At 31.7% G+C, this 23,776-nt stretch overlaps 3 protein-coding genes across 3 annotated transcripts in view; 2 read left to right on the forward strand and 1 right to left on the reverse strand.

Moving 5' to 3' along the window:
- The window catches only part of LOC105618902 (patched domain-containing protein 3-like), a 16,893-nt gene extending 12,976 nt beyond the window's left edge, over window positions 1-3,917 (forward strand). Inside the window, exons 2-11 of the mRNA XM_012200432.1 lie at window positions 180-250; window positions 328-540; window positions 831-1,408; window positions 1,687-2,310; window positions 2,389-2,519; window positions 2,591-2,752; window positions 2,833-3,103; window positions 3,446-3,567; window positions 3,638-3,806; window positions 3,892-3,917. Of these exons, the coding sequence (XP_012055822.1) occupies window positions 180-250; window positions 328-540; window positions 831-1,408; window positions 1,687-2,310; window positions 2,389-2,519; window positions 2,591-2,752; window positions 2,833-3,103; window positions 3,446-3,567; window positions 3,638-3,806; window positions 3,892-3,917 (2,367 nt within the window). The remainder of the gene's footprint in view (window positions 1-179; window positions 251-327; window positions 541-830; window positions 1,409-1,686; window positions 2,311-2,388; window positions 2,520-2,590; window positions 2,753-2,832; window positions 3,104-3,445; window positions 3,568-3,637; window positions 3,807-3,891) is intronic.
- Window positions 3,849-5,296, reverse strand: LOC105618802. Its single transcript, XM_012200333.1, has 3 exons — window positions 5,228-5,296; window positions 4,545-4,626; window positions 3,849-4,468 (listed from the first exon to the last, which is right to left on the reverse strand). The coding sequence occupies exons 1-3, from the start codon at window positions 5,294-5,296 to the stop codon at window positions 4,134-4,136; spliced, it is 486 nt and encodes a 161-aa protein (XP_012055723.1). The 3' UTR covers window positions 3,849-4,133.
- Window positions 5,297-7,552: 2,256 nt separating this feature from the next.
- On the forward strand, window positions 7,553-21,102 carry LOC105618803 (endoribonuclease Dicer). The gene is made up of 24 exons (XM_012200334.1): window positions 7,553-7,719; window positions 7,835-8,012; window positions 8,090-8,329; window positions 8,560-8,851; window positions 8,995-9,071; window positions 9,167-9,270; window positions 9,439-9,574; window positions 10,501-10,631; window positions 11,168-11,408; window positions 12,073-12,315; window positions 12,400-12,660; window positions 12,829-13,005; window positions 13,091-13,295; window positions 14,322-14,640; window positions 14,708-15,078; window positions 17,117-17,247; window positions 17,315-17,443; window positions 17,588-18,103; window positions 18,215-18,412; window positions 19,281-19,362; window positions 19,539-19,759; window positions 19,836-20,007; window positions 20,779-20,854; window positions 20,943-21,102. Exons 1-24 carry the CDS (start codon window positions 7,553-7,555, stop codon window positions 21,100-21,102), a joined length of 4,827 nt encoding a protein of 1,608 aa, XP_012055724.1.
- Window positions 21,103-23,776: the final 2,674 nt, after the last annotated feature.

Genomic DNA, 23,776 nt, shown 5'->3' on the forward strand with positions numbered 1-23,776 from the left:
ATATATATATATATATATATATATATATATATATATATATACACATATGTATATTGGAGTAAAAAAAATCTTTTTAATGAATTACTTGCGATTATCAATTTCGTAATATTCATTTAATTAAGAAACGCATTATGAATCATTTTTTAATTGTATTATAATATTTGATTGTATAATTATAGATCAAAGACATCGAGAGAGATGTGAAAAACATAATAGTAAATAATAATACTTGGGAAGATGTGTGCGCTGGGTAAGTAACTTTTTTTATATAAAAGTATATAATATTTTCAATGAATTTATATAATATATAAAATATTTGTATTATAGATATTTTACATGGTTCCAAGAAGATGATAAATGGGAAACCATGAATAAAACTGAATTTCCCGAGGAATATCTACCTGTTATAAATAATACGATGGCGAAAGAACCTTGTATTCATAAATCGCTCTTAAAGATATGGCATAAAGACGGTAGAAATATTGATAAATTAACAAAAACCAGAATATTGGATGATGTTACTGCGACTCTGCAAAATACGTGAGTTGTTGGAATTATACACAGCAAAATCAATGAATTGTTCAAATAAAATATAAAATACAAATTACAGCGTATTGTAAAAAGACACAGTTTTTATTTTTAAATGTGTGAAATACGTTTATTTTTCGAGAAGTTAGTTTGGTACAGATATATTTCTATATTGATTTAATTATACTTACACTTATTTTATTCTTTTTTTAAATTTCGATGGAATACATGCGTGATCACAACACAATATGGCTTTATATTTCTTTTTGTATATATCTTTTTCCCTCTTAATTTATTCGCAGAAATACCAAGGACATATTATCTGATATTGCGCCGTTACTAAGTGGTGTTGAATATGATCAAAACGGGAGAGTAAAGAGCGCGAATGCGACAATTCTATATTGGTTGCTGAAGAAGTCTAATCCGCAGTCACCGGAATGGGAGGTCGAATTTATCGAGAGAATATTGCATTCGAATCGTACCCTGCCGCCAGGTATGGAGATCTACGCGGTGACGCTACGTAGTTACCAAGACATGTTGCACGAAATAGTAAACAGTAATATAATCGTGTTATTCTGCGGCATGTCACTGATCACATTCTACGTAATTATGATGATTGGTCGGTGCAACGCGATGCAGCAACGAATATATTTATCCCTCATGGGTATCTCCGTGGTTGGCCAGGCTATCTTGTCGGCTTATGGGATATGCTACTATATGGGATACTTCTACGGTTCAGTGCATCCGATCTTGCCATTTTTGCTACTTGGTATCGGCGTCGACGATATGTTCATCATCATGCAAAATCTTGAAACTATGTCAGAGATGGACAAGTCCTTAGACATCCCCTCCCGTATAGCAAAGTCTATTCAAGTTTCAGGTATGATAAAATCTTGTTTATTGTCTTTGACGTCAAAGAGACTAATTTATGCTATGCTTCTCGTGTTCATAAATGCATTTTGGATTTATTTCAGAAATATATATATATTGAGAGATATGTAGACGAATTAAAAATAAGAATATACGATACGTGTGAAGACACTATATTAATAGAATCGTCGAAATAAATGCTTTTGAGACAATTTATATATATATATATATATAAAATGTATATATATATATATAATGTTTCAACTAATAATTTGCTTATCTTTATAGGTATGTCCATTACCGTGACATCATTTACCAACATGGTGGCCTTCGCCATCGGCATGACAACAGTGATGCCCTTTCTGAAGTCCTTTTGTATATTTGCCGCAATGGGTATATTATTCCTCTACATCTATGAGATCACGTTCTTTGTCAGCTGTCTGGTATACGATGAAAGACGATTGGCGGCAAAAAAGGAGGGCTGCTGTTGCCACCCGCGACCCAATTGGCGACCAAACAAATGTACCAAGCAAAATTTTCAGCGGTATATTTTTGAGAAATACGTGGGGCCTTGTGTGATGAGAACGTCGATGAAGATTATTATCCTGTTAGCCACTGCTATCCTGCTAGGCGTTAATGTGTGGGCGATATTTCACTTGAACCAGAACTTTGATCCACTCGTCTATTTAAATCAAGAATCTTATCCTATACGATTTAATAACAAATTAACGAAATATTTTCCAAAGTATGGCAAGAATGTCAATATATATCTGACAGGCGTAGATTATTATGAAGATCGTCATGCATTGTCCCAGTTGGTGGACAGTCTTAAGCGAAATCCATATGTCAATAATCGTACTTTGGACCCGTGGTTTATGGCGTATCAGGAATGGCTCGACACTACTGGCAAAGGTAATATTTCTCACATAGCATATACATTTTCTAAATATAGAGTTTTCTTAATATGATATTATATATCTCATTCGCCAGGACATTATATCGAGAATAGAGACGAATATTATAACACACTTACGGAATTTCTCCTATTTACGGTGAAAGGCCAAGCGTATATCCAAAATATGAAATTCAATAAGTTGCCGTTTAATGACTACAATATCACAGTACGTTAAAGAAAACATTACATTTTATAATCTATAAATGCAAAATGTTTTCTCACGAGGAATGCTTTTAGACATCACAGATTCCAGTGCAACACATTCCCCTAACTATGTCATCCGATCAAACACGAGCTATGCAATCTGTCAGGGACGCTGTGAAATCGGTGAATTTTACTCAGGGATACGATTATATTGCAATTTATTCGTTGGATTATATATCATGGGCGTCGAATACGGTGAGAACTTTTTCTTTAGAATGTTTTCAAATATATTAATCCATAAACTAATTTATGTAATTGATTAATCGGTTTTACAGATCATCGGCGAAGAATTGATCAGGAATTTGAGTTTAGAGATAATGGCGGTAGGAATAGTAACATTGGTTCTACTTAGAAATCTACTTGCGTCGTTTTGGGTGATGTGCTGCGTACTGTTCACGCTCATCGATCTTCTAGGCTCGATGTACTTTCTGGGATTGACTATCGAAATATCATCAACCATTATGATCCTATTGTGCGCCGGACTGGCAGTTGATTATGCTGCACACATTGGTCTGGAATTTATACGTTCAAACGGCAATAAACAAGGTCGCTAGAAAATAATATTGTATTATATAATTGCATTTTTTTATTTTTATTTTTTTTTGTTAATTGTGTAAAAGAACATTTTTTATTCGATAAAATTTATCAATGGTTGCATTCAGCAGAAAAAGTAACTTTGCAATTATTGTAAGATTTTTTAATACAATTGATTAGAATTTAAACAGATTATTATTTAAATTATTAAATAATATAGTTCAAACAAAATTGCAAATTATATATATAACACATCTTGATAATAATCAAGATCTTGTTGAAATATTATATGGATTTTCAATAATGCATAGCTTTAGAATACTGTTGTAATTTCTTATCTTATTATACTTATAGAACGAGCACTAACGACATTTAATGTTATTGGACCAGCGGTGTTTAATGGTGGATTAAGTACATTCCTTGCCTTTGTCCTGGTAGGTTTCAGCCAGGCTTATGTTTTCATAACTTTTTTCAAGGTATGAATATAACATTGAAAATATAATTGTTATCAAAGAAACGGATATCACATATTTCATATCGTTTTAGTTGATCACGTCCGTAGTTACATTTGGTTTGTTTCATGGAATGTTATTTTTACCGGTGATATTAAGCTTGGCGGGACCAGGTGAAAGAAGACAAGATAGTCCGAAAAAAAGTCAAGCTATGCAATATCACAATGGTTATTATACCGTCCATCTATCCCAAAATGGAAAAGGTAGTACCTTTGACATTTTAATGTTACGAAACACAATTTTTTGATATAAACAAAAACAGATTTATTTTTTATTTTTCTTTTCCAGATACAGAAGATGCACTTGCTAAATGACGTTTAGCAATGTTTCAAAAGGCTGCTTAGGTGAAAATATTTTTGTAGATAATTGATAATAACGCTAAAATTCGTATGATTGTGGAACGAATGTATGCATATTACGTTGTAACGTTATATGCCTGCCTGCCTCTCCTTTTGAGACTTTCCATTCTTTTATATATACACAAAAAATAGCTAAATAAAGATATCTTTCATATAAAAAGAATTTAGAAATTATTTGCTTCGCCTGTTTGTGACTACTGTCCATTCATCATTCTCTTGTTCATTCTTATCTATGTCCATATCCTCATTTGAACTGCTGGATTGATGTTTTACTGCCTGAGAACTAATAGATTGAGATGGTTGTTCCGAGTACAACCATGACTGCAATGGTGGTAATTTTTCAAATTCCGTTTTTGCTGTAGATTCATTGCCTTCCATGCAATATCGATGAAACCTTAACAATTCTTCTGCTACTTGTATAATGCTGTCGTCATGTACTTCTGTGTTAAATTGATCATCCATATAATCGTCTAGTACAGATGCAATCTCACTACTGATTAGTCCTTCTAGAAAAACACAATAAAACTAATTCAGCATACATTATTGTATAACACATATGTTTTCAAACAATAGCAAAATAACCATTTATATATAATACTTCTGTCATATATGAACAAAATTCTCTTGCACATTCTACTGAACCCATATCATGTTCCACTGCCAACTATAAAAATAAATATATAATTTTATTATACAAATAATTTTTTAAATATTTAATAATAATATATGTTCATATGTTTAAAATAGACATAAAATCTTTTTGTTTTTACTAAGCTCTATGTAATAAAAATATAAAAAACATTTTAGAATTTGATGAAAGAAAAGAAATACTTATTAATTTTTAGAGATTTATTTTTAAAGTCTTATTGCTTTTTTATAAATAAGGCTCTACACACAATGTAGGAAATATTAAAAAATACGAATAGATATTAAATATTGGAGAAATAAAAAATTAGGAATAGATTATACACAATATATAATTAATACAAATAATAAAACATATCTTATTTGTATTCATTGCGTTGTTTAATCTCTATTTCTAATCTTTTTATTTCTCTACTAATTTAATGTTTATTCATGTCTCTAATATTTCTCCCACTGTGCCTAAGATTTGTTATAATTTATTGTATATTCTATTTCAAAATATGATATTGTGTCAGTGCCGTTAAGTGATTTCCTATTCTGTAAAGGTTAACATTTTGAGACACAAAAGATATCTACTTTTGAGAATTCAATGCGAAATTAAAAATTGAAAATGTACTTACTTTTAATGCTGTCCAATTACTGAATATACGTTGCGCGACTGTTAGAAAAAATGGCATAGTGTGCTCCATTTTAGGTTATACAATCGTGCTCAAACATATATTCTTTCTTTGAATAGTCGAACAACCTCAAGGTTGCTCGAGATCTGCTAAGATTTTCTTTTTCTCTTTATAGCAGTCGTTTCAGGACAAATTAAGTATATTCAGTAATAAATCTCTAAATTATTTCCAAAAGCCGCAAAAAACAAACACTACCTAAAGCTCACATCATACTGCACTGACTGCACATTACGCACAACTACGGTTAGAAGTATAGGTCGTCCGACTGAATACATTTTTCATATTAGCCCTGTGATTATTTAAGTCAGTTAGCGTTTTCGTTACTAGATGGCGTCATAGATTCAAGTACCAAACAACGATCTTTGGTGACTTTATCGGAGTTCGAACTTCGCTTAAGGCGGGGAGCACAGACTCTTGCATAACATATAATACGTGCATAAGAAAATGTACCAATCCTTCGTTTCTTTCCTTTCCTTGAAATAAAAAACTGATTGATTGGATTTTTTATCCAATGCCTCTTGTGTTATGCGCATATTCACTTTTATTAAAAAATGTTAAGAGTTAACATATATTATAATATTATAATATACGATCTACAGCTATATAATGTTGAAAATATGTTCTTATTGATGTTTTCCACTAAGAAGAATAGTGGGGCTATTACTTGACATGTTAAATTGGAATTATTTGTTCGAAATTATTATACATACTTTTTTTTACAGTTAAACATGTTGCTCATACGGATTGGCTGATGAGAAAGTCTTCGCATTTTTTTCAAAGAACTTTCCTAGCCTTCAACCAATCAGAGTAACTTGACGTAGATTGATATCAGGCTCCTGGAGTCGTGAGAGAAAGGATTTATATACCAACGTTCGGTTCGGTTCTCCCCCGTTTTAACTAAGCATTTTTCATCAAATAAAACTCGATGGATTAAATCAGTTGGTCAGTTGAGTGCTTTTAATTACTTCCCGAAGTTTGGAGTTTCTGATTTATTCATGTAAATGATTTTATGTTGCACAACAAATTGTCAGATAAGGTAAGGATCTAAGGATTAAGAAAGAATTTTGAAATAGCTCGTGAAATTTTTTGACCGCCATTAACAGTCGAATTAAACGATTCTATCAGCGATTGCCGACATTTGACAGTGCTCACTCGACGATGTATTATGGAACAGGCGCAAATTATTCGCTCTATATTTTAGATAATACTTAGTTATAACATATTCATGTTTTAACTAAAAGTTTTAATCTGCTATAATGATACTGTGATAGATTAAATAAATAAAATGAAGGATATGGGCAATATATGGGCTAATTAACAGGAAATCGATAATCATCTTAGAAATGAGAAATGTGAAAATTACAAATGTAAATAGATTCACTCGAATATTCATAATTTAATTTATTCCACGTAATTTAATTGGTCAATATTTTGTGAATTTGCTCACTTTTACAATTTTTACCTCATTTCAAAATACACAATCGATCTCCTAGAGTCTCCTGGGAATTCAGGAGACACGGCAGTGTCTCGAAAGCACGTCAATGTACATTTTGTATGTCATGTGATATTTGAGAGGTATTATGACGGAATGACTCATGGGCCGTGTATTATCAGTAGTGTGTTTTTATGCTGACATGTTGTGAGCATCTGAGATTATCAGATCTAACGACTGAATCGATCAAATTTCTAAGTTGTTGTAAAAACAGAATAAATAAACTCTAAAATTAATGCGATGGCAAAGATATTAATATTTAATGTCATACTCGATGTTTATGGGTTAGCTCTGTAGTGAAGTAGTCTGGAGTAGCCGAACTTGTGATACTAATATTTTTCTCCATTATATTAATTTTATTTTTATTTTATTTTTATAATTTATTTACTTTGTTTTTACTACATATTCACTGTTACAGCAAATTTTAAATATTTGAGGTACATATTTTTTGCTATGAAACAAAGTAGATATTTGTATTTTAATTTTTTTTAATTGTGCAATGCACAATTAATTACTAATATTTTTGAAAAAAAAAGAAAAGAAATTAAATTTATTAAGTATAGCAGGATGAAAATTCGATATATAGAAATGCACTACAGATATAAATAGACATGATATTTGCTGTGGATAATTCGACAATCCATTATTTGATGGTTAAGAGGCACATATATATATATATATATAGAGTTAATTTTCAAATGAGATGTTATCAAATTTGAACATGTTGTTTTTTTTAGCTGTTTTGTAACACCAGTGTTGATCATTGATGCAAAACAATGGAGCCAAAAATTATTTCGGAAAAGGAAAAGTTTACACCGCGAGCATATCAAATAGATCTATTTGAAAGGGCAATACAAAATATGATACTGTATTTGCCAACTGGCGCGGGAAAAACATACATAGCTGTTATGCTTCTGAAACATCTAAGTCATGATGTACGCAAGTATGTAACTCATGGAAATATTTTTTTTTGTGATGATTTGGGTCTTTCTTCAATCACCATAATAGGTATTTGGCATTATGTACACAATGGCTTTAAAAGTTTCTTTCACATTTAGACCTTATCAAGAAGGTGGAAAACGTAGTATATTCGTTGTAAATACAGTAGCGTTGGTTGAACAACAATCAATATATATAAAAAGGCATACAGATTTAAAATGCAAAGGTTATAGTGGAGACATGAAGGTGGATTTTTGGTCAGAACAACAATGGATAACTGAAATAGAAGAACATGAAGTATGAATTTGCATTATTATTGATTCTAATTTTCTCCTTGAATAATTAATGGGTTACAATAATTTTATATTATCCAGATTTTAGTAATGACATCGCAAATCTTCCTGAATTTGCTCATTCACAGATATATAATATTAGAAAGAATAAATTTAATCGTGTTTGACGAATGTCACAGAGCTGTATCTAACCATCCTATGAGACAAATTATGAAACAATTTGAAAATTGTTCCAACGAAGAGCATCCACGTGTTTTAGCTATGTCGGCAACATTGTTGAACGCTAATATAAAAGCAGATAAAATAGAATCTACGATTAAGGTAAAGAATGACATTTTATTATCTTATCATTGATCTCTGCTACATGACATGCTTAATCAAGTTTAATCACATCGTTATGAAACTGACCATAATTGTTATATTTTTCCGAGGAACTATGATTAGCTAATTTCATAACTATGAATGTTATTAAACTCAATTAAGCGTGCTGTATAGCAGAGATTAATAGTAATTATGATCCTTGAACATCTTAACATTATCATTATTTGTAGGATTTAGAAGTAACATTTCATGCGAAGATAGCAACTGTAGAATCAACAGATTCTATCCACGGCTGCTATACAAATCCTAATGAAGAAATCGTCAAATATTCGAAATATCTAATTTCAGAAGTAGTAAACAAAATAAATGATATTATCAAAACAACAAAGGAAGTTATCAAAGATATAAAACTTAATTTTGATGAAATATATAAAGAATCCAGTGAGGAAATGCGACCTAAATCAAAATCTTCTAAGCTAACGACTATTTTTGACGACATAGGAAGGACTTCATTACATGCAGGTAATTGAATCGCTTAGGTGTGTATATTGGAATGATACAATAAATTCTGCAATCAATACATTTATAACTTTTATGTTCTTACATATAGCTGAAAAAAATGTTTTAATCAATAATCAGCATATAAAATATTACTTTTATTGTAGGCATATATTGTGGAAACAAGTCTGCTTTGTTACATTTAATCCAGTTAGAGAATTTGAGAAAATATTCTGATGACCAAGTATGAATTTTTGATGAATGATTAAAATATTATTTGGAAGTGTTCTGTAATTTTTCGTCTTAATTTTATTGATAGACTTATTGATCTTCTTTTAGATGACAAATATTCTTCTGGATTATCTAATTACGCAGATAATGCTAATAAGGAAATTGTTCGAAAACGAGATGAAAGGCTGCATAGAATTAGACCGACTATCCAAGTTAGTATAAAGTATTAAAAAATTAATATTTATTGCACACATAATAATTTATATTAAGTATAATTTATATTGGGTAATGTTACAGTAATACATATACGTGTATATAATATATATATATTATATATATATATATATATATATATACATATGAATATTTTATAATTTCAGCTTTTCATGTAACCAAATCCAAAAATTATTTGAGATATTGTTGAAATATTATAATAACTTAGGCAAAGAAAAGTTCTGCAGCATTATTTTTGTCAAGGAAAGATTTATGACACAAGTCATATATCATGTATTAAAAGTAAGTTTTCTTTTTATGATTTTAATTTGATTAATAATTAATTAGCAATAATAAACAAATTGATAACTATTTTTAAAAAATATTGTCAGCTATATGATAAATTAGTATTGATCGTTAGCAATCAAATATAAATATAAATTTCAAATATAAATTTAATTATTTAGTAAACTCGAAAAAGTAGAAGAAAGGAAAGGGTCATGAAGTACTATTTTATTTTATTGAAATAACTGTAGATATTTATGTGAAATAATTACTTTTAACTATGAGATAATTATTTTCAGTCCAAATTTGTTAACAATAAAGTGATAATTATTAAGTATTATTAAGTAAAAACTTTTGATTATACAGAATAAGCATAATTTACGAAAAACTAAAGAAGGAACAAAGGTTGAATATATGTGTACATATTTCGATCAAATTTAATTCAATTGTGGGTATTTTCAAGAGATATAGATGATGCAGTGTAATATAGTGAGTTTTTACATCTTAGTTGTTAATCATTGTTAAACAAAAATGAAATTATTACTGTGTTACATTGTGTTTCTTGTTGGAAAGCACGATATATTATTTAAAAATCATGTTCAAAGTTTCCAAGTTAGACTAAAATTATAAAATTAATATCAATATATTTCTCAAAATTATATAAGGAGTACACATCTATAAAATTATATATTATCTACAAAACTGCAGCTTTTACAACAACGCAGAAAAAACGATCAATGATTATATTATAACGTCTAAGCAAACTGTGAAAAAGTAATTTTAATGGTCAGAATGCACCGCAAACTATATTATACTAGGATATCATATATTCTATAACTATCTATTTCATCCCTATCTATTTCATTATCATTTCTTTTCGTCTATTAATTTAATTTTAATATTTTTAATATTTAAAATCTACATTTTATTCATATTATTTTTAGACACTATCTGCACACGATAGAAGATACAATTTTCTTCAACCCGATTATGTAATTGGCTTTCAAAATAATCCTTATAAAAATACTAGAGAAATTTCATGTATTGCAAAATGGAATAAGGAGGTGTTGCAAAGGTAAAATATTTCTTTCGTTTTTTGCACATTTATTATTTTACTATTAATAAATTTCGTATAAATTATAAATAATACCTTAGCATATCCATGGGCATATGAAATTTTTTCCATGGGGGGAGGGGTTCAATCAATCCATGCAATCATATTCAAGAATTTTACAACAGTTGCAAAGCTGCTTTTCTGCTGAACACAGCCAATGTCATTGCATCAATTTTATTGTTACAATTTACAACAATTTTTAACATTAATGAATTCATTTGAATATTTTTACAATTTTTAATGTCTCTTCGTTTTGAAGAAGAAGAATGTTACATTTTGTACATCACTTATTTTTTTAAAGACTTTAAGAAATAATACAGTTACTACAAAAATGTATTATATTATATTTTTCGGAACAAAAACCTTAAAATTTTCCCTATGTATCGCATACTTTGTCAAAGTTCGAACTAACGGAAATATTAATGAGGAAAGAAAGAATGAAAAATATTTTTTAATCAGTTTAATGTAATTAATTAATAAAAAAATAATTGCTGCAGATTAAAAAATGGTTCGTCAAATTGTATTGTAGCGACCGATGTGGTCGACGAAGGTATCGATATACCAATTTGCACGTTGATAATACGTTATGACGTGCCAACAGATTTTAGAGCATATGTTCAAAGTAAGGGTCGGGCACGCCATAACTTGAGTAGTTATTTAATTTTAGTGGAAAATGATGATGAGGATTTTCTAAAGAAATATTACCAATACAAAGATACAGAGAAGAAATTAAAACAGGTAAGTAATTAAAATGATAAATAACTAGAGCATTATTGATGAAATATGATCATATGATCAAAATTATTCTCGATTTGCAATATTGTTAAGCGAAATAGATAAGTTTATTTAATTACAGTTAATTAATAGTAATAAATAATATAATAAATTTATTTAATTGAGGAAAATTCTGTGAGTCATCATTTGTTAGATTCATATTAATGGTAAATTAATTTATGTTAAATTAATTTTAAGATTTTAATAAAAACATTTTATATTGCTCGTATATTTGATATTTGAATTGTTTTCATATGATCAAAAATTCTTTCTTTTTTATTATACGTATCAATATTTTTTGTCTGCAGAAATACTTAAATAAATATTTGTGTTAATAGCTAACTTAAAATAATGTTGTATGCATATGCTAATTACATATATCAATTATTTAAAAACGAGAAAGACAAAAGATCTTTTTCGTCCTCAAGCTAATGATTCAAATATGCTGTCATAGTTTGATGGGTCTATTTCAATGGCAACATAATAATTCAATAAAGAAATACATTATGTAATAATTTAATAAAAACAGTTTGACTAAATAAAACGATAAAACACATTAAAATGTGATAATCACGCGAAACCAATTTAAATAAAGAATAATCAATATATTGTGTCTTTTTATTATTAGATTTTGGTGGGAAAAAATGAACGCTCATTGCCTACCCAAGATGATATTGTAAACGATCTGTATAATGATTTTGATATCGAACCGTATACAGTAAAACGTGATGACGTTGTGCAAAGTCGCTTAACAGAGTTTGCCGCAATTGACTTGATAAATACGTATTGTACTACTCTACTGACATCAAAATTTGTTTACTTGGTTCCAATTTGGAATTTAGATAAGGATGATTCTAAAGATATGTACAGGGTATTACATCTGTTCTTTATTATTTAAGTCTTATAATTTATATAAACAGTATTATATTTATTCATTTTATAAAAATTCGAACAGGTTTCTCTCAAATTACCAAACCTATCACCATTGAAAGACGTAATTTACGGCGATTTTATGAAGAGTATAAATGGTGCTAAACGATCCGTTGCTATGAAGACTTGCATACAATTGCACAAGCTAAGTGCATTGACCGACAAGCTATTACCTGCAACGAATGACGAATTAACGAAAAATCTGGATTTCTTATTTCCAAATTGGATAGATGAAGACGGTCATTTGTCTGGTACATATAAAAGAAAGCGAGAACATCAGCTAGAAGCAAGTATATGTACTATATATATTAAATGAGATTTTATTTGTAATAACAATTTATATATATATATATATGTATTATTATATATATATATATACACATACTTATAATTCTATAAATAATTTTTATAAATATATATAAACAACTCTTAATTTATAAAACTGCTTTTGCAGTATCCGCTAGCATTTTATGGTGCATATCCACAGCCTCTACAATTACTGTATCTTCATGTTTTCGATTGCACTTCTATAAGTCCTGTGACGGGTTATGACAACAGACGCGTAGTCTTTTATAATTTGCTTAATGACAAGAGTGGCTTTGGTATTCTTTCCACGAAGAGTTTGCCAAAGGTAGAAGTCGTATTTATATTTTATATATATTAATATTTTATAAAATTAATTTAAATAAGTAATACAATTGTTTCATGTTTATCAGATACCCTCATTTCCGATTTTCATGAAGGATGGTAAATTAAATGTTGATGTAAAGTCTGATCATGCAACGATGGTGTTAAGTCAAAATAAAATTGAATTGCTTAGGAGGTTTAATTTCTTATTATTTAGTGAAATTATTCCTGTTATTAAAAGTTTTATGATTTTTGATAATGACAATCTCGAAAATTCTTTCGTAATTGTTCCATGTAAGTTTGTTTATTGTTATATAAGCGCTATTATACTTTATATGTTTCTAATTTCTAGTTTAATGTGTATATTAGGTGTACAACTTTGCTTCCGCCGTTTTCCTATAGATGGCTTTAGCGGTAAGTGGCGGTCGAAATAAATAGATTATAGACGTCATACAATAAACTTGGGCATCTGTCAACATAATCCTATAGAAACATTAGTCGATTTGTGTCTGCATCATAAAGTTATTCTCGATTGAAAATGTCAGTTTACGAGTCAAATTCTCGTCATTTGCGGGAGGTTTTAATTTTTTATTTCAATATGAAGAAATCTGCGGCTGAGGCTCATCGAATGCTCTCAAATACTTATGATGAGGCCGCTATTAGTGAAAGAACGTCTCGTGAGTGGTTTCAACGCTTCAAGAACGGTGATTTTGACGTCCAAAGTCATGATATGTATTTAGTGGAACCAACTCGGCGTAGTGTATTATGAACTGTTAAAACTGACTGAAACAATCACAGGCGATCGGTATCGAACGCAATTGATGCGTTTGAGCCGAACATTGAAAGACAAACGACCGCAATACAACGAGAGACACGATAAAGTGATTTTGCAGCATGACAATGCTCGATCCCATGTTGCGAAAGTGGCCAAGACATACTTGGAAACGTTGAAATGGGAAGTTCTACCCACCCGCCGTATTCTCCAGACGTTGCTCCCTCTGACTATCACTTGTTTCGATCAATGGCACACGGCCTGGCTGACCAGCACTTCCGGTTTTATGAAGAAGTAAAAAATTGGATCAATTCGTGGATAGCCTCAAAAGATGACCAGTTTTTTCGACGCAGGATTCGTACGCTACCCGAAAGATGGGAGAAAGTAGTGGCCAGCGATGGACAATACTTTGAATCATAAATGTATAACCAGTTTTTTACAATAAAGCCTCGAATTTCGGAAAAAAACGGCGGAAGCAAAATTGTACACCTAATAGTATATCGATACTAATAAAAACTATCAAATCTTTTTTTTTTCTGATATTTCAGTGAACGACAAGCAAGAAATAAATTGGGAGATTATTGAAACATATCAAGACTTAGAACGAATTATACCGAACATACCTTTTCACTTTAGGACTAGTGATTACGAATTAGCACTTGTTACTCCAAGTTACAGATACAATGCGGTCTATATAGTCACACGAGTCTGTGACGATCTCACACCCGAATCATGTTTTCCTAATGAAGATTTTGACACATACACACATTATTATAAAGAAAAACACGGACTGATTATAGAAAATCTGCAACAATCTATGTTAGAAGTGAAACCAATACCAATTAAAATTAATTATATAAAACCAAGGTATAATAAATAATCGCAAAAATCGTTATGGTATCTGTATAATTTGACTAATTTACGGAATTTACAGGAAATTGCTCGAAGGTCCGCTGAAATATAAAAAAACTGATGACACAGTAGAAGATCTTCAGGAACATCTAGTTCCAGAATTATGTCATAAGATAAATTTTCCATCTGTGTATTGGTTAAAAGCGACTACTTTACCTTCTATTCTTCATAGAATATGTCAAATTTTAGTTGCGGAAGACTTGAGAGTAACTATTGCAAGAGAGACTGGATTAGGAACATTAACATTGAAAGAATCGTCTTCCTTAAAAATAGAAGAAGACATCGAGAGATCGAATGAAGAAGATTATACTAATGGATTGGAATTAACGGATGATTCAATCGAAAAAACGCTATCAGATGAAACGTATTCAGATCCAAATTTGTTCGATTTGGGTGTGTATTTAAATCTTGTAAACTGTGGCAAACATTGGCAAACCTTTCGGTCTATTCTTTAATTATTTTCCTACCAATAGTACTTTTAGTCTTTCCTATTCTATATTTTTCATTACTGCTAAGTTTTTCCATCTTCTCCTAGCAACTCCCCTACTGTGATTTCTTCTCTTGTAGAAACGCATTCTCTTAGTACGTCATGTATCATCATCTCCTCCTTTCCACAAACCTTGCATAATTTATCCCCAGCTTCTCTCCAATATTGGCTTTCTCTCATATTGTTTCTACACTTATATCTTGCTATCAGGCTTCTATCCATGCTTTTCTCCCTATTCAAATATTCTGGTATATTCTCTGTCGTTATTGTTCTTATAATTATGTTCTTATAATTATCATTGTATTTTGATTCCTCTGTTTTCCTTTTCCTCTTGTCTGCTCCTTTTTTAATATCCTCTCCCCTATAAGTTATCTTTGTATCTCCATTCTCCTTCTGCATTATATCTCCTAAATTTTCCTCTCTCCTTTTGCATTATATCTCCTAAATTTTCCAAAAGCTTCATTCCCATTTTCCCTCTTCTTTTTCTGGTCTCTCTTTTCTCATCTTTTGATTCTACCTCCAGCTTTTTCTTTGATATTTTATTTTTTCCTCGAATATCCTTTCGAATCACTTCAATTTTCAAATCCACCATTTTAGTTTCCTATGTTAGGATATAATTCGGGCCTGGTAATTTGTGTCTAAGCCCAGTACTATTTGACATATTCCCTCTGGATTTTATCCAGGCTTCCGTTTTCTTGCCAGCCTCATATCTCGACTCTGTAAACTGCCTAAGCTGAAGCGTCGAATATTCTCATTCTTCTTTTAAAGTAATTTTTAAATAATTTTTCTCCTTAACTCCATGTTTTTTTTATCATTTTCTTAAATCTTCTCTTAATATTAGATGTACAACTTTGCTTTCGCCGTTTTTTTCCGAAATTCGAGGCTTTATTGTAAAAAATTGGTTATACATTTATGATTCAAAATATTGTCCATCGCTGGCCACTACTTTCTCCCATCTTTCGGGTAGCGTACGAATCCCGCGTTGAAAAAACTGGTCATCTTTTGAGGCTATCCACGAATCGATCCAATTTTTTACTTCTTCATAAGAGGAAGTGCTGGTCAGCCAGGCCGTGTGCCATTGCCAATTACAACACCTAATATTAAGTGTACAACTTTGCTTCCGCCGTTTTCCTATAGATGGCTTTAGCGGTAAGTGGTCGAAATAAATAGATCATAGAACGTCATACAATAAACTTGGGCATCTGTCAACATAACCCCATAGAAACATTAGTCGATTTATGTCTGCATCATAAAGTTATTCTGGATTGAAAATGTCAGTTTACGAGCCAATTCTCGTCATTTGCGGGAAGTTTTAATTTTTTGCTTCAATATGAAGAAATCTGCGGCTGAGGCTCATCGAATGCTCTCAAATACTTATGGTGAGGCCGCTATTAGTGAAAGAACGTATCGTGAGTGGTTTCAACGCTTCAAGAACGGTGATTTTGACGTCCAAGGTCATGCTATGTATTTGGTGGGACCAGTTCGGTCTTATGAAGAAGTAAAAAATTGGATCGATTCGTGAATAGCCTCAAAAGATGACCAGTTTTTTCAACGCGGGATTCGTACGCTACCCGAAAGATGGGAGAAAGTAGTGGCCAGCGATGGACAATACTTTGAATCATAAATGTATAACCAATTTTTTACAATAAAGCCTCGAATTTCGGAAAAAAACGGCGAAAGCAAAGTTGTACACCTAATATTAGGTGTGGGAAAAAGTTCGTGGCGTTTTTCTCATTACATCTAACGGGAAAACGCCACGAACTTTTTCCCATACCTAATATGTCTTGTTGATCTTCCTGATGAAAGAGAGAACGAACATGTAAAAAAGTGCAAATAACGCAAATAGACCTTATATTATATAAATTTTAAGAAATTGATAATATTATCATGACTTTCTATTATTATAATATTTGTGTTTCTGTGGGATTTATATATATATAACAGATTGTAACCCTTTCATGAGAGACCAAGAACCTCGGGACTTATATCGTAATATAGACTGTATTCAAATGATCGATATACAGTATTATAACCAGTTTATGTCAGAAACCTGTGAAGAAGATGAGAGCATCAAGGTAAAATAGATTGTTATAGCTATATGTGTTCCAATTATATGTTTAAAATGATTATGCTTATATATAGCAAAATGCGAATAAGAATATTGGTCACTACATTCGGAGGTCAATAATATCAACACCATCATTGAGTATTCTTACATCGTCTAATGAGCCTTCTTTCTCACAAGGTCCTAATTCAACTGAAATTGTACATGTAAGTGAAAGCTTATTTTTCATGTTGAGTAATTTCGTATCATAATCGTAAGCAGGACGAAATTTTAATCGGGAATGTAATTTCCTATATGCCGCATAATTAAAATAATTATATATATGTAATCATAATTTTATTTAATTTTAGGCGCTGACCACTAAATTAGGCTCAGATATGTTTAACCTGGAGCAGTTGGAAACTTTAGGCGATTCCTATCTAAAGTTCATCGTATCACTATTTTTGTATCACAAATTTCCGACATTTAACGAGGGTCAATTGACGGCGTTGAAAGGAAAGATGATTGGCAATCGGAATCTTTATTATTGCGGCAATAAGAAAGATATTCCCGGACGTATAAAGAATGATGCATTTGTGCCCAGTAGCAATTTTATCCCGCCTGCATACTCGGTATACCGTCCATTGCAAAAGATATTAACTGATGAATCAGTAGCGCCAAATGTATTATACGAATTTCTAATACCGACAATGGAGAGATTCACCGGATATATAAGTGAAGATACATTAAATATGATGAAACAGACTGTATTAAGTTGGGATAAGGGAGATAAGCAAACTGGTGTCGAACATTATCTTGGTGTACAAGTCTTATCTGATAAAACTGTGGCGGATTCGGTGGAAGCGCTTATTGGTGTTTATCTCAAAGTAAGTTTGTCTGAATATAACCATCTTAACTGTAGACGTTAAGACTGTATTAATGTAACTAAGTGCTACGTCAAGTGTATTATGACATTGAGAAATATCTTTATGCATTAGAGTAACCATATAGAAGGTGCTGCAAAGTTGCTCAAATGGTTCGGTATACTACCTGATGTTAAGATTGACATGTTACTGGGTAGCATTTCACAGGATCCTGTAATTGGCGTGGGTGATCCCAACTATCACATGCCATGGGCTGATACTTTAGAAAGCAAGATTGGTTATAAATTTAAAAATCGAGCATTTTTGCTACAGGTATCTGTTGAAAGGAATTATTGCATGAATATATAAGATATTTCATAAATGCATGTCAATACTTTAGAAGGTAAATCTATTACATTAAAACAAGTAAAAAATGTTATATGAACATATGTTCTTAGTTTTCAAATTATGGATTAAAAAAAATGTTTGTAGTATTTGCCTCGTGTGTCAATACACGCTTTAGTATTAAGTTTTGCACTCCTTCAAAAAAATATTAGATATTCTTTGAGTTTCAAATCCATTTCGTATGCTTTCTCACAGAGCATCCACATTTACTGGCTTTGAATAATAGATTTTAAATCCAAAAACAAAAATCTGCTTAATGGATTGAGGTCAGGAGATAATGGTGGCTAGGGTGGGTCCGTTTCTCTCTATTTATCGATTTGCGAAGACGTTGTTTAGTTCAAGATGGAAATTAGATGGAGCATCATCGTAGGAATCATAAATTTTTTCTCATAGTTATATTATACAATTATTTCTGAATATCGTTCTGTAAAAATTAAGATAAAAAAGATATATTGTCGTTTCCGTGAAAATGAAGATAAAAAAGATGTACTTTTATATATATGTAGCGTCCAGTCTTGAATAGAATCATCTAACGCTGAAAGCTGGACTTATTCCACGACGCCCTTTTCGTGCATTTTCATTGTTTAGTATCAATTTTAGTCAACCTATTTTAATGCTGAAAATAAGCATCGAATCAGCATGAAACCTTTAGTATAGAGATTTACCTCCTAAAATATTAGCATGCATTTTATAAAACACTTTGTATACGTGCGTGCGTGCGTGGGTGCGTGCGTGCGTGTGTATATGTTCATTACGTAATAAAATTAGAACTGTAATTAATAACACTATTTTTCAGGCATTCACGCATCCCTCCTTCACAGCGAATGGAATAACTGAATGTTATCAAAGATTAGAATTTCTCGGAGATGCTATTCTTGGTAAGTAAAAAATATTGACTCTGTGTATACACATAGTATTTTAATACAGTATTACATATAGATACAATATTATTATCACACATCAATATAATAATGTTTAGAGAGATTAGAGGATATCTTGTATCTCTCCTAATTCTTTTATAAATCGCAATTTGATCATTACATCTTGATTTCAGATTTTTTGATAACGTGTTATATTTACGAAAATGGTGTTAATTTAAGTCCTGGTGATCTCACTGATCTGAGATCAGCACTTGTCAATAATATAACGTTTGCTTGCTTGTCAGTACGACATGGATTGCATACCGCTTTATTGGCCTATGCTCCAAAATTGCACGAAATAATTGATTGTTTTGTAAGATTCCAAGAAGAACGAGATTATGTGGTTAATGATGAGGTACGCAAGTGATACAAATTTAGCAAGTGTAACAAATGTAAAATGATATATCCTCTTTTTTTTCTCTATAATATAGTTATTGTACGTGTTAATAGAAGAGGACGAATGTAATTTAACAGAATATGTTGACGTCCCCAAAGTTCTCGGAGATTTATTCGAATCTTTAATTGGTGCTATTTATCTTGATAGTGGCAAGAATCTTACAAAAGTGTGGGAAATAATTTATTCTTTCATGCACAAGGAAATCGGTAAATTAACATATACATATACATATAGTAGTGATAAGATTTTTGTATCTTTAAGTGAGTGCTGGAATTTATTGCAGCGAAAGTTGCAAATAAACTTTAGATCCTTAAGCTTAGAATAACTTTAGGATCTGTATCTATTTAACTTATTTCTTCGATCAATCTCTTATAAAACAAGATAAACATATGTGATAGTCGGAATCGAACCTGGATCTGCTTGTTATGACCGACCGTTATGATACCGATTGTTTTCGCATTGAGCCATACTTCATCCCACGATATGTATACACATATCTATATATGTATATACGCTATAAAAAATGTTATGAAATTTAATCTGCTTTCCATAAAATTTTATGTGGATTTGCATGAATTTAATGCACACGTTCATTACATTTAAGATTTGTAATTTAGTTTTTACGTGTTTTAGTAATTCATCATTTAGTAATAAATCATTCATTACTTTTCAATTACCTTATGATCAAGCTTCCATTACACATTATTTAAATTCATTACGAAATTTCTAATTGTGTGCGTGTTCATGTGCGTGTGTGTGTGTGTGCGCGCGCGCGCGTGCGTGCGTGCGTGCGTGCGTGCGTGCGTGCGTGCGTGCGTGCGTGCGTGCGTGCGTGCGTGCGTGCGTGCATATATAAATGCTAAAATAAAATAATTCCTGTGATAAAATCAAGAATTCATAATTAGAGCATTTAATAAATTTAAAAAGTTTCTATAATTGTCTGCTTCTATATTGATGTTTTAATGTCTGTTTTATAGATGAATTTAGCAAAAATATTCCTAAACAACCAATACGAGTGATACATGAAAATACAGACATATGTCCTAAGTTTCTGTGAGTATGATTATGTAGCAATGTTATATACCCATCTATGCACGCATACATACACACAATTCATTTATATACACACTTATGATTACAGAGAAGCAACATTGATTAAAGGCACTGGCATGGTTATGGTACCTTTGAAAATCACTATTGCTGGTAAAGACAAACTCTTCCATGGTTTTGGTGTTAATAAAAAACAAGCTAAGTGTGCAGCCTCAAAACAAGCATTAAAAAGACTGCAACTCGAAAAATAATTAAGTTTTTTAAAGATTGTTTTACATGAAATATATAAAAGTAAAGTTGGGAGTATAAATAAATTTCCGCCGTTTGCAAAAGACGGCGCCACTAATAAACTATAGTTATTATATAGTAATTGTTTGATATAAAACGACATATCGTAAAATTGGACATCCACCAACCTTGAAATATTAGCGATTTTGTATCAGCATCATATATTTTTTTTTTGTAATGAAAATGTCGAGTTTTGAGCCGAATAAGTGTTATTTGCGGAAACTTTTGATTTACTTCTTTAATTTAAAGAAATCTGCAGCTGAGACTTATAGATTGCTTGTAGAAGCACATGGTGATGCTGCCTTAAATGAGAGAAGTTATCGTGAGTGGTTTCAAAAGTTTAAGAACGATGAATTTGACGTCGAAGACAAGAACGTAGCGGAAGGCCGAAAGTGTACGAAGACGCGGAATTGGAAGTATTATTGGATGAAGATTCGTGCCAAACGCAAAAAGAACTTGCACTTACATTAGGAGTGACTCAACAAACAATTTCATATCGTTTGAAATCATTGGGAATGATTCAAAAGCAAGGGAATTGGATTCCATTGAACTGAAACCGAGAAACGTTGAACGTCGATTTTTCACATGTGAAATGCTGCTTGCCAGGCATAAACGAAAGGGTTTTTTGCATCGTATAGTCATTGGTGATGAAAAATGGATCCATTACGATAACCCAAAGAAGAGGAAATCATGGGGACCACCACCTGACCATACTTCAACATCGACAGCCAAGCCGAATATTCATGGAAAAAAAACTCATGTGTATTTGGTGGGATCAGCTTGGTGTCGTGTATTATGAGTTGCTCAAATCAAACGAGACCATTACTGGGGCTCTCTACCGAACACAATTGATGAGATTGAGCCGAGCACTCAAAGGAAAAACGCGCCCACTACTCCAGGCATGACAAAATTATTCTTCTGCGTAATAATGCTCGACCACATGTTGCGGCGCCAGTCAAAACCTACTTAGAAACACTCAAATGGGAAATTCTACCCCACCCGCCGTATTCTCCAGATATGATTGCTCCTTCCGACTACCACTTGTTCCGATCGATGACGCATGGCCTGTCTAAGCAGCATTTCACATCATATGAAGATAAAAAATTGTATCGATGATTGGATAGCCTCAAAAGATGAAGCGTTCTTCCGACGCAGTATCCACAGACCTATCAGAAAACTGGGAAAAAGTAGTGGCTAGCGATGGCCATTACTTTGAATAAAACATTACTGTTCTTTCACAATAAATGCTTAATTTTTGGTAAAAAACGATGGAAACTTATTTGTACTCCCAATATTTATAAATGTTAATGTTTTTAGAGTTATGAATATCAAAACTGATTATTTTTTTCATATTTTCACAGATCTATTAGATGTACAACTTTGCTTCCGCCGTTTTCCTATAGATTGCTTTAGCGATAACTGGTGGTCGAAACAAATAGATCATAGAACGTCATACAATAAACTTGGGCATCTGTCAACATAATCCCATAGAAACATTAGTCGATTTGTGTCTGCATCATAAAGTTATTCTCGATTAAAAATGTCAGTTTACGAGCCAAATTCTCGTCATTTTGCGGGAGGTTTTAATTTTTTGCTTCAATATGAAGAAATCTGAGGCTCATCGAATGCTCTCAAATACTTATGCTGAGGCCGCTATTAGTGAAAGAACGTGTCGTGAGTGGTTTCAACGCTTCAAGAACGGTAATTTTGACGTCCAAGGTCATGATATGTATTTGGTGGAACCAGCTCGGCGTAGTGTATTATGAACTGTTAAAACTGACTGAAACAATCACAGGCGATCGGTATCGAACGCAATTGATGCGTTTGAGCCGAGCATTAAAAGACAAACGGCCGCAATACAACGAGAGACATGATAAAGTGATTTTGCAGCATGACAATGCTCGACCCCATGTTGCGAAAGTGGCCAAGACTTGGAAACGTGAAATGGGAAGTCCCACCCGCCGTATTCTCCAGACGTTGCTCCCTCTGACTATCACTTGTTTCGATCAATGGCACACGACCTGGCTGACCAGCACTTCCGGTCTTATGAAGAAGTAAAAAATTGGATCGATTCGTGGATAGAAAAGATGACCAGTTTTTTCGACGCGGGATTCATACGCTACCCGAAAGATGGGAGAAAGTAGTGGCCAGCGACGGACAATACTTTGAATCATAAATGTATAACCAGTTTTTTACAATAAAGCCTCGAATTTCGGAAAAAAAACGGCGGAAGCAAAATTGTACACCTAATAATATAATTAGGGAAATAACTAGTTACTTGTTACTATTATCGTTACAAATTATCGTTTTTTATTATTAACCATTTTTTTTGATAACAGATTGGTAACTTTACTTTTTTTTGGTGATGATAATAGTAATGATAATAGTAACAAGTACAATTATTTTTATCATTACTTTTAAATCTATTTGTGACGTATGTATTGGGAATACAAATAATTAGTTCGGTCCGTTTCCCTAAAGATTGCTCCATGTTGTGAATGGTTTATAATGACAGCTGATTTTGGCGATTTCAGAGAGGTTAAACATCTGCTAATAATATTCAGTTTATATCGCTTTGAATTTCATACAAAAACCTTGATTTTTACTGTGTTTGAAATGTCAAATTTTGTGTTAACC

This window comes from Atta cephalotes (genome assembly GCF_000143395.1).
Source record: "Atta cephalotes unplaced genomic scaffold scaffold00018, whole genome shotgun sequence".
Classification (NCBI taxonomy): domain Eukaryota; kingdom Metazoa; phylum Arthropoda; class Insecta; order Hymenoptera; family Formicidae; genus Atta; species Atta cephalotes.

Bases quoted from the DNA above. Each gene is read 5' to 3' on its own strand.
- LOC105618802 (XM_012200333.1), bottom strand. From the start codon at position 5,296: ATGGAGCACACTATGCCATTTTTTCTAACAGTCGCGCAACGTATATTC. The intron at 4,627-5,227 runs GTAAGTACATTT...TTATTTTTATAG, and splicing joins GTAATTGGACAGCATTAAAA to TTGGCAGTGGAACATGATAT. The intron at 4,469-4,544 runs GTTATTTTGCTA...GTGTTTTTCTAG, and splicing joins AGAAGTATTATATATAAATG to AAGGACTAATCAGTAGTGAG.
- LOC105618803 (XM_012200334.1), top strand. From the start codon at position 7,553: ATGGAGCCAAAAATTATTTCGGAAAAGGAAAAGTTTACACCGCGAGCA. The intron at 13,006-13,090 runs GTAGAAGTCGTA...CATGTTTATCAG, and splicing joins CCACGAAGAGTTTGCCAAAG to ATACCCTCATTTCCGATTTT. The intron at 19,760-19,835 runs GTACGCAAGTGA...TCTATAATATAG, and splicing joins ATTATGTGGTTAATGATGAG to TTATTGTACGTGTTAATAGA.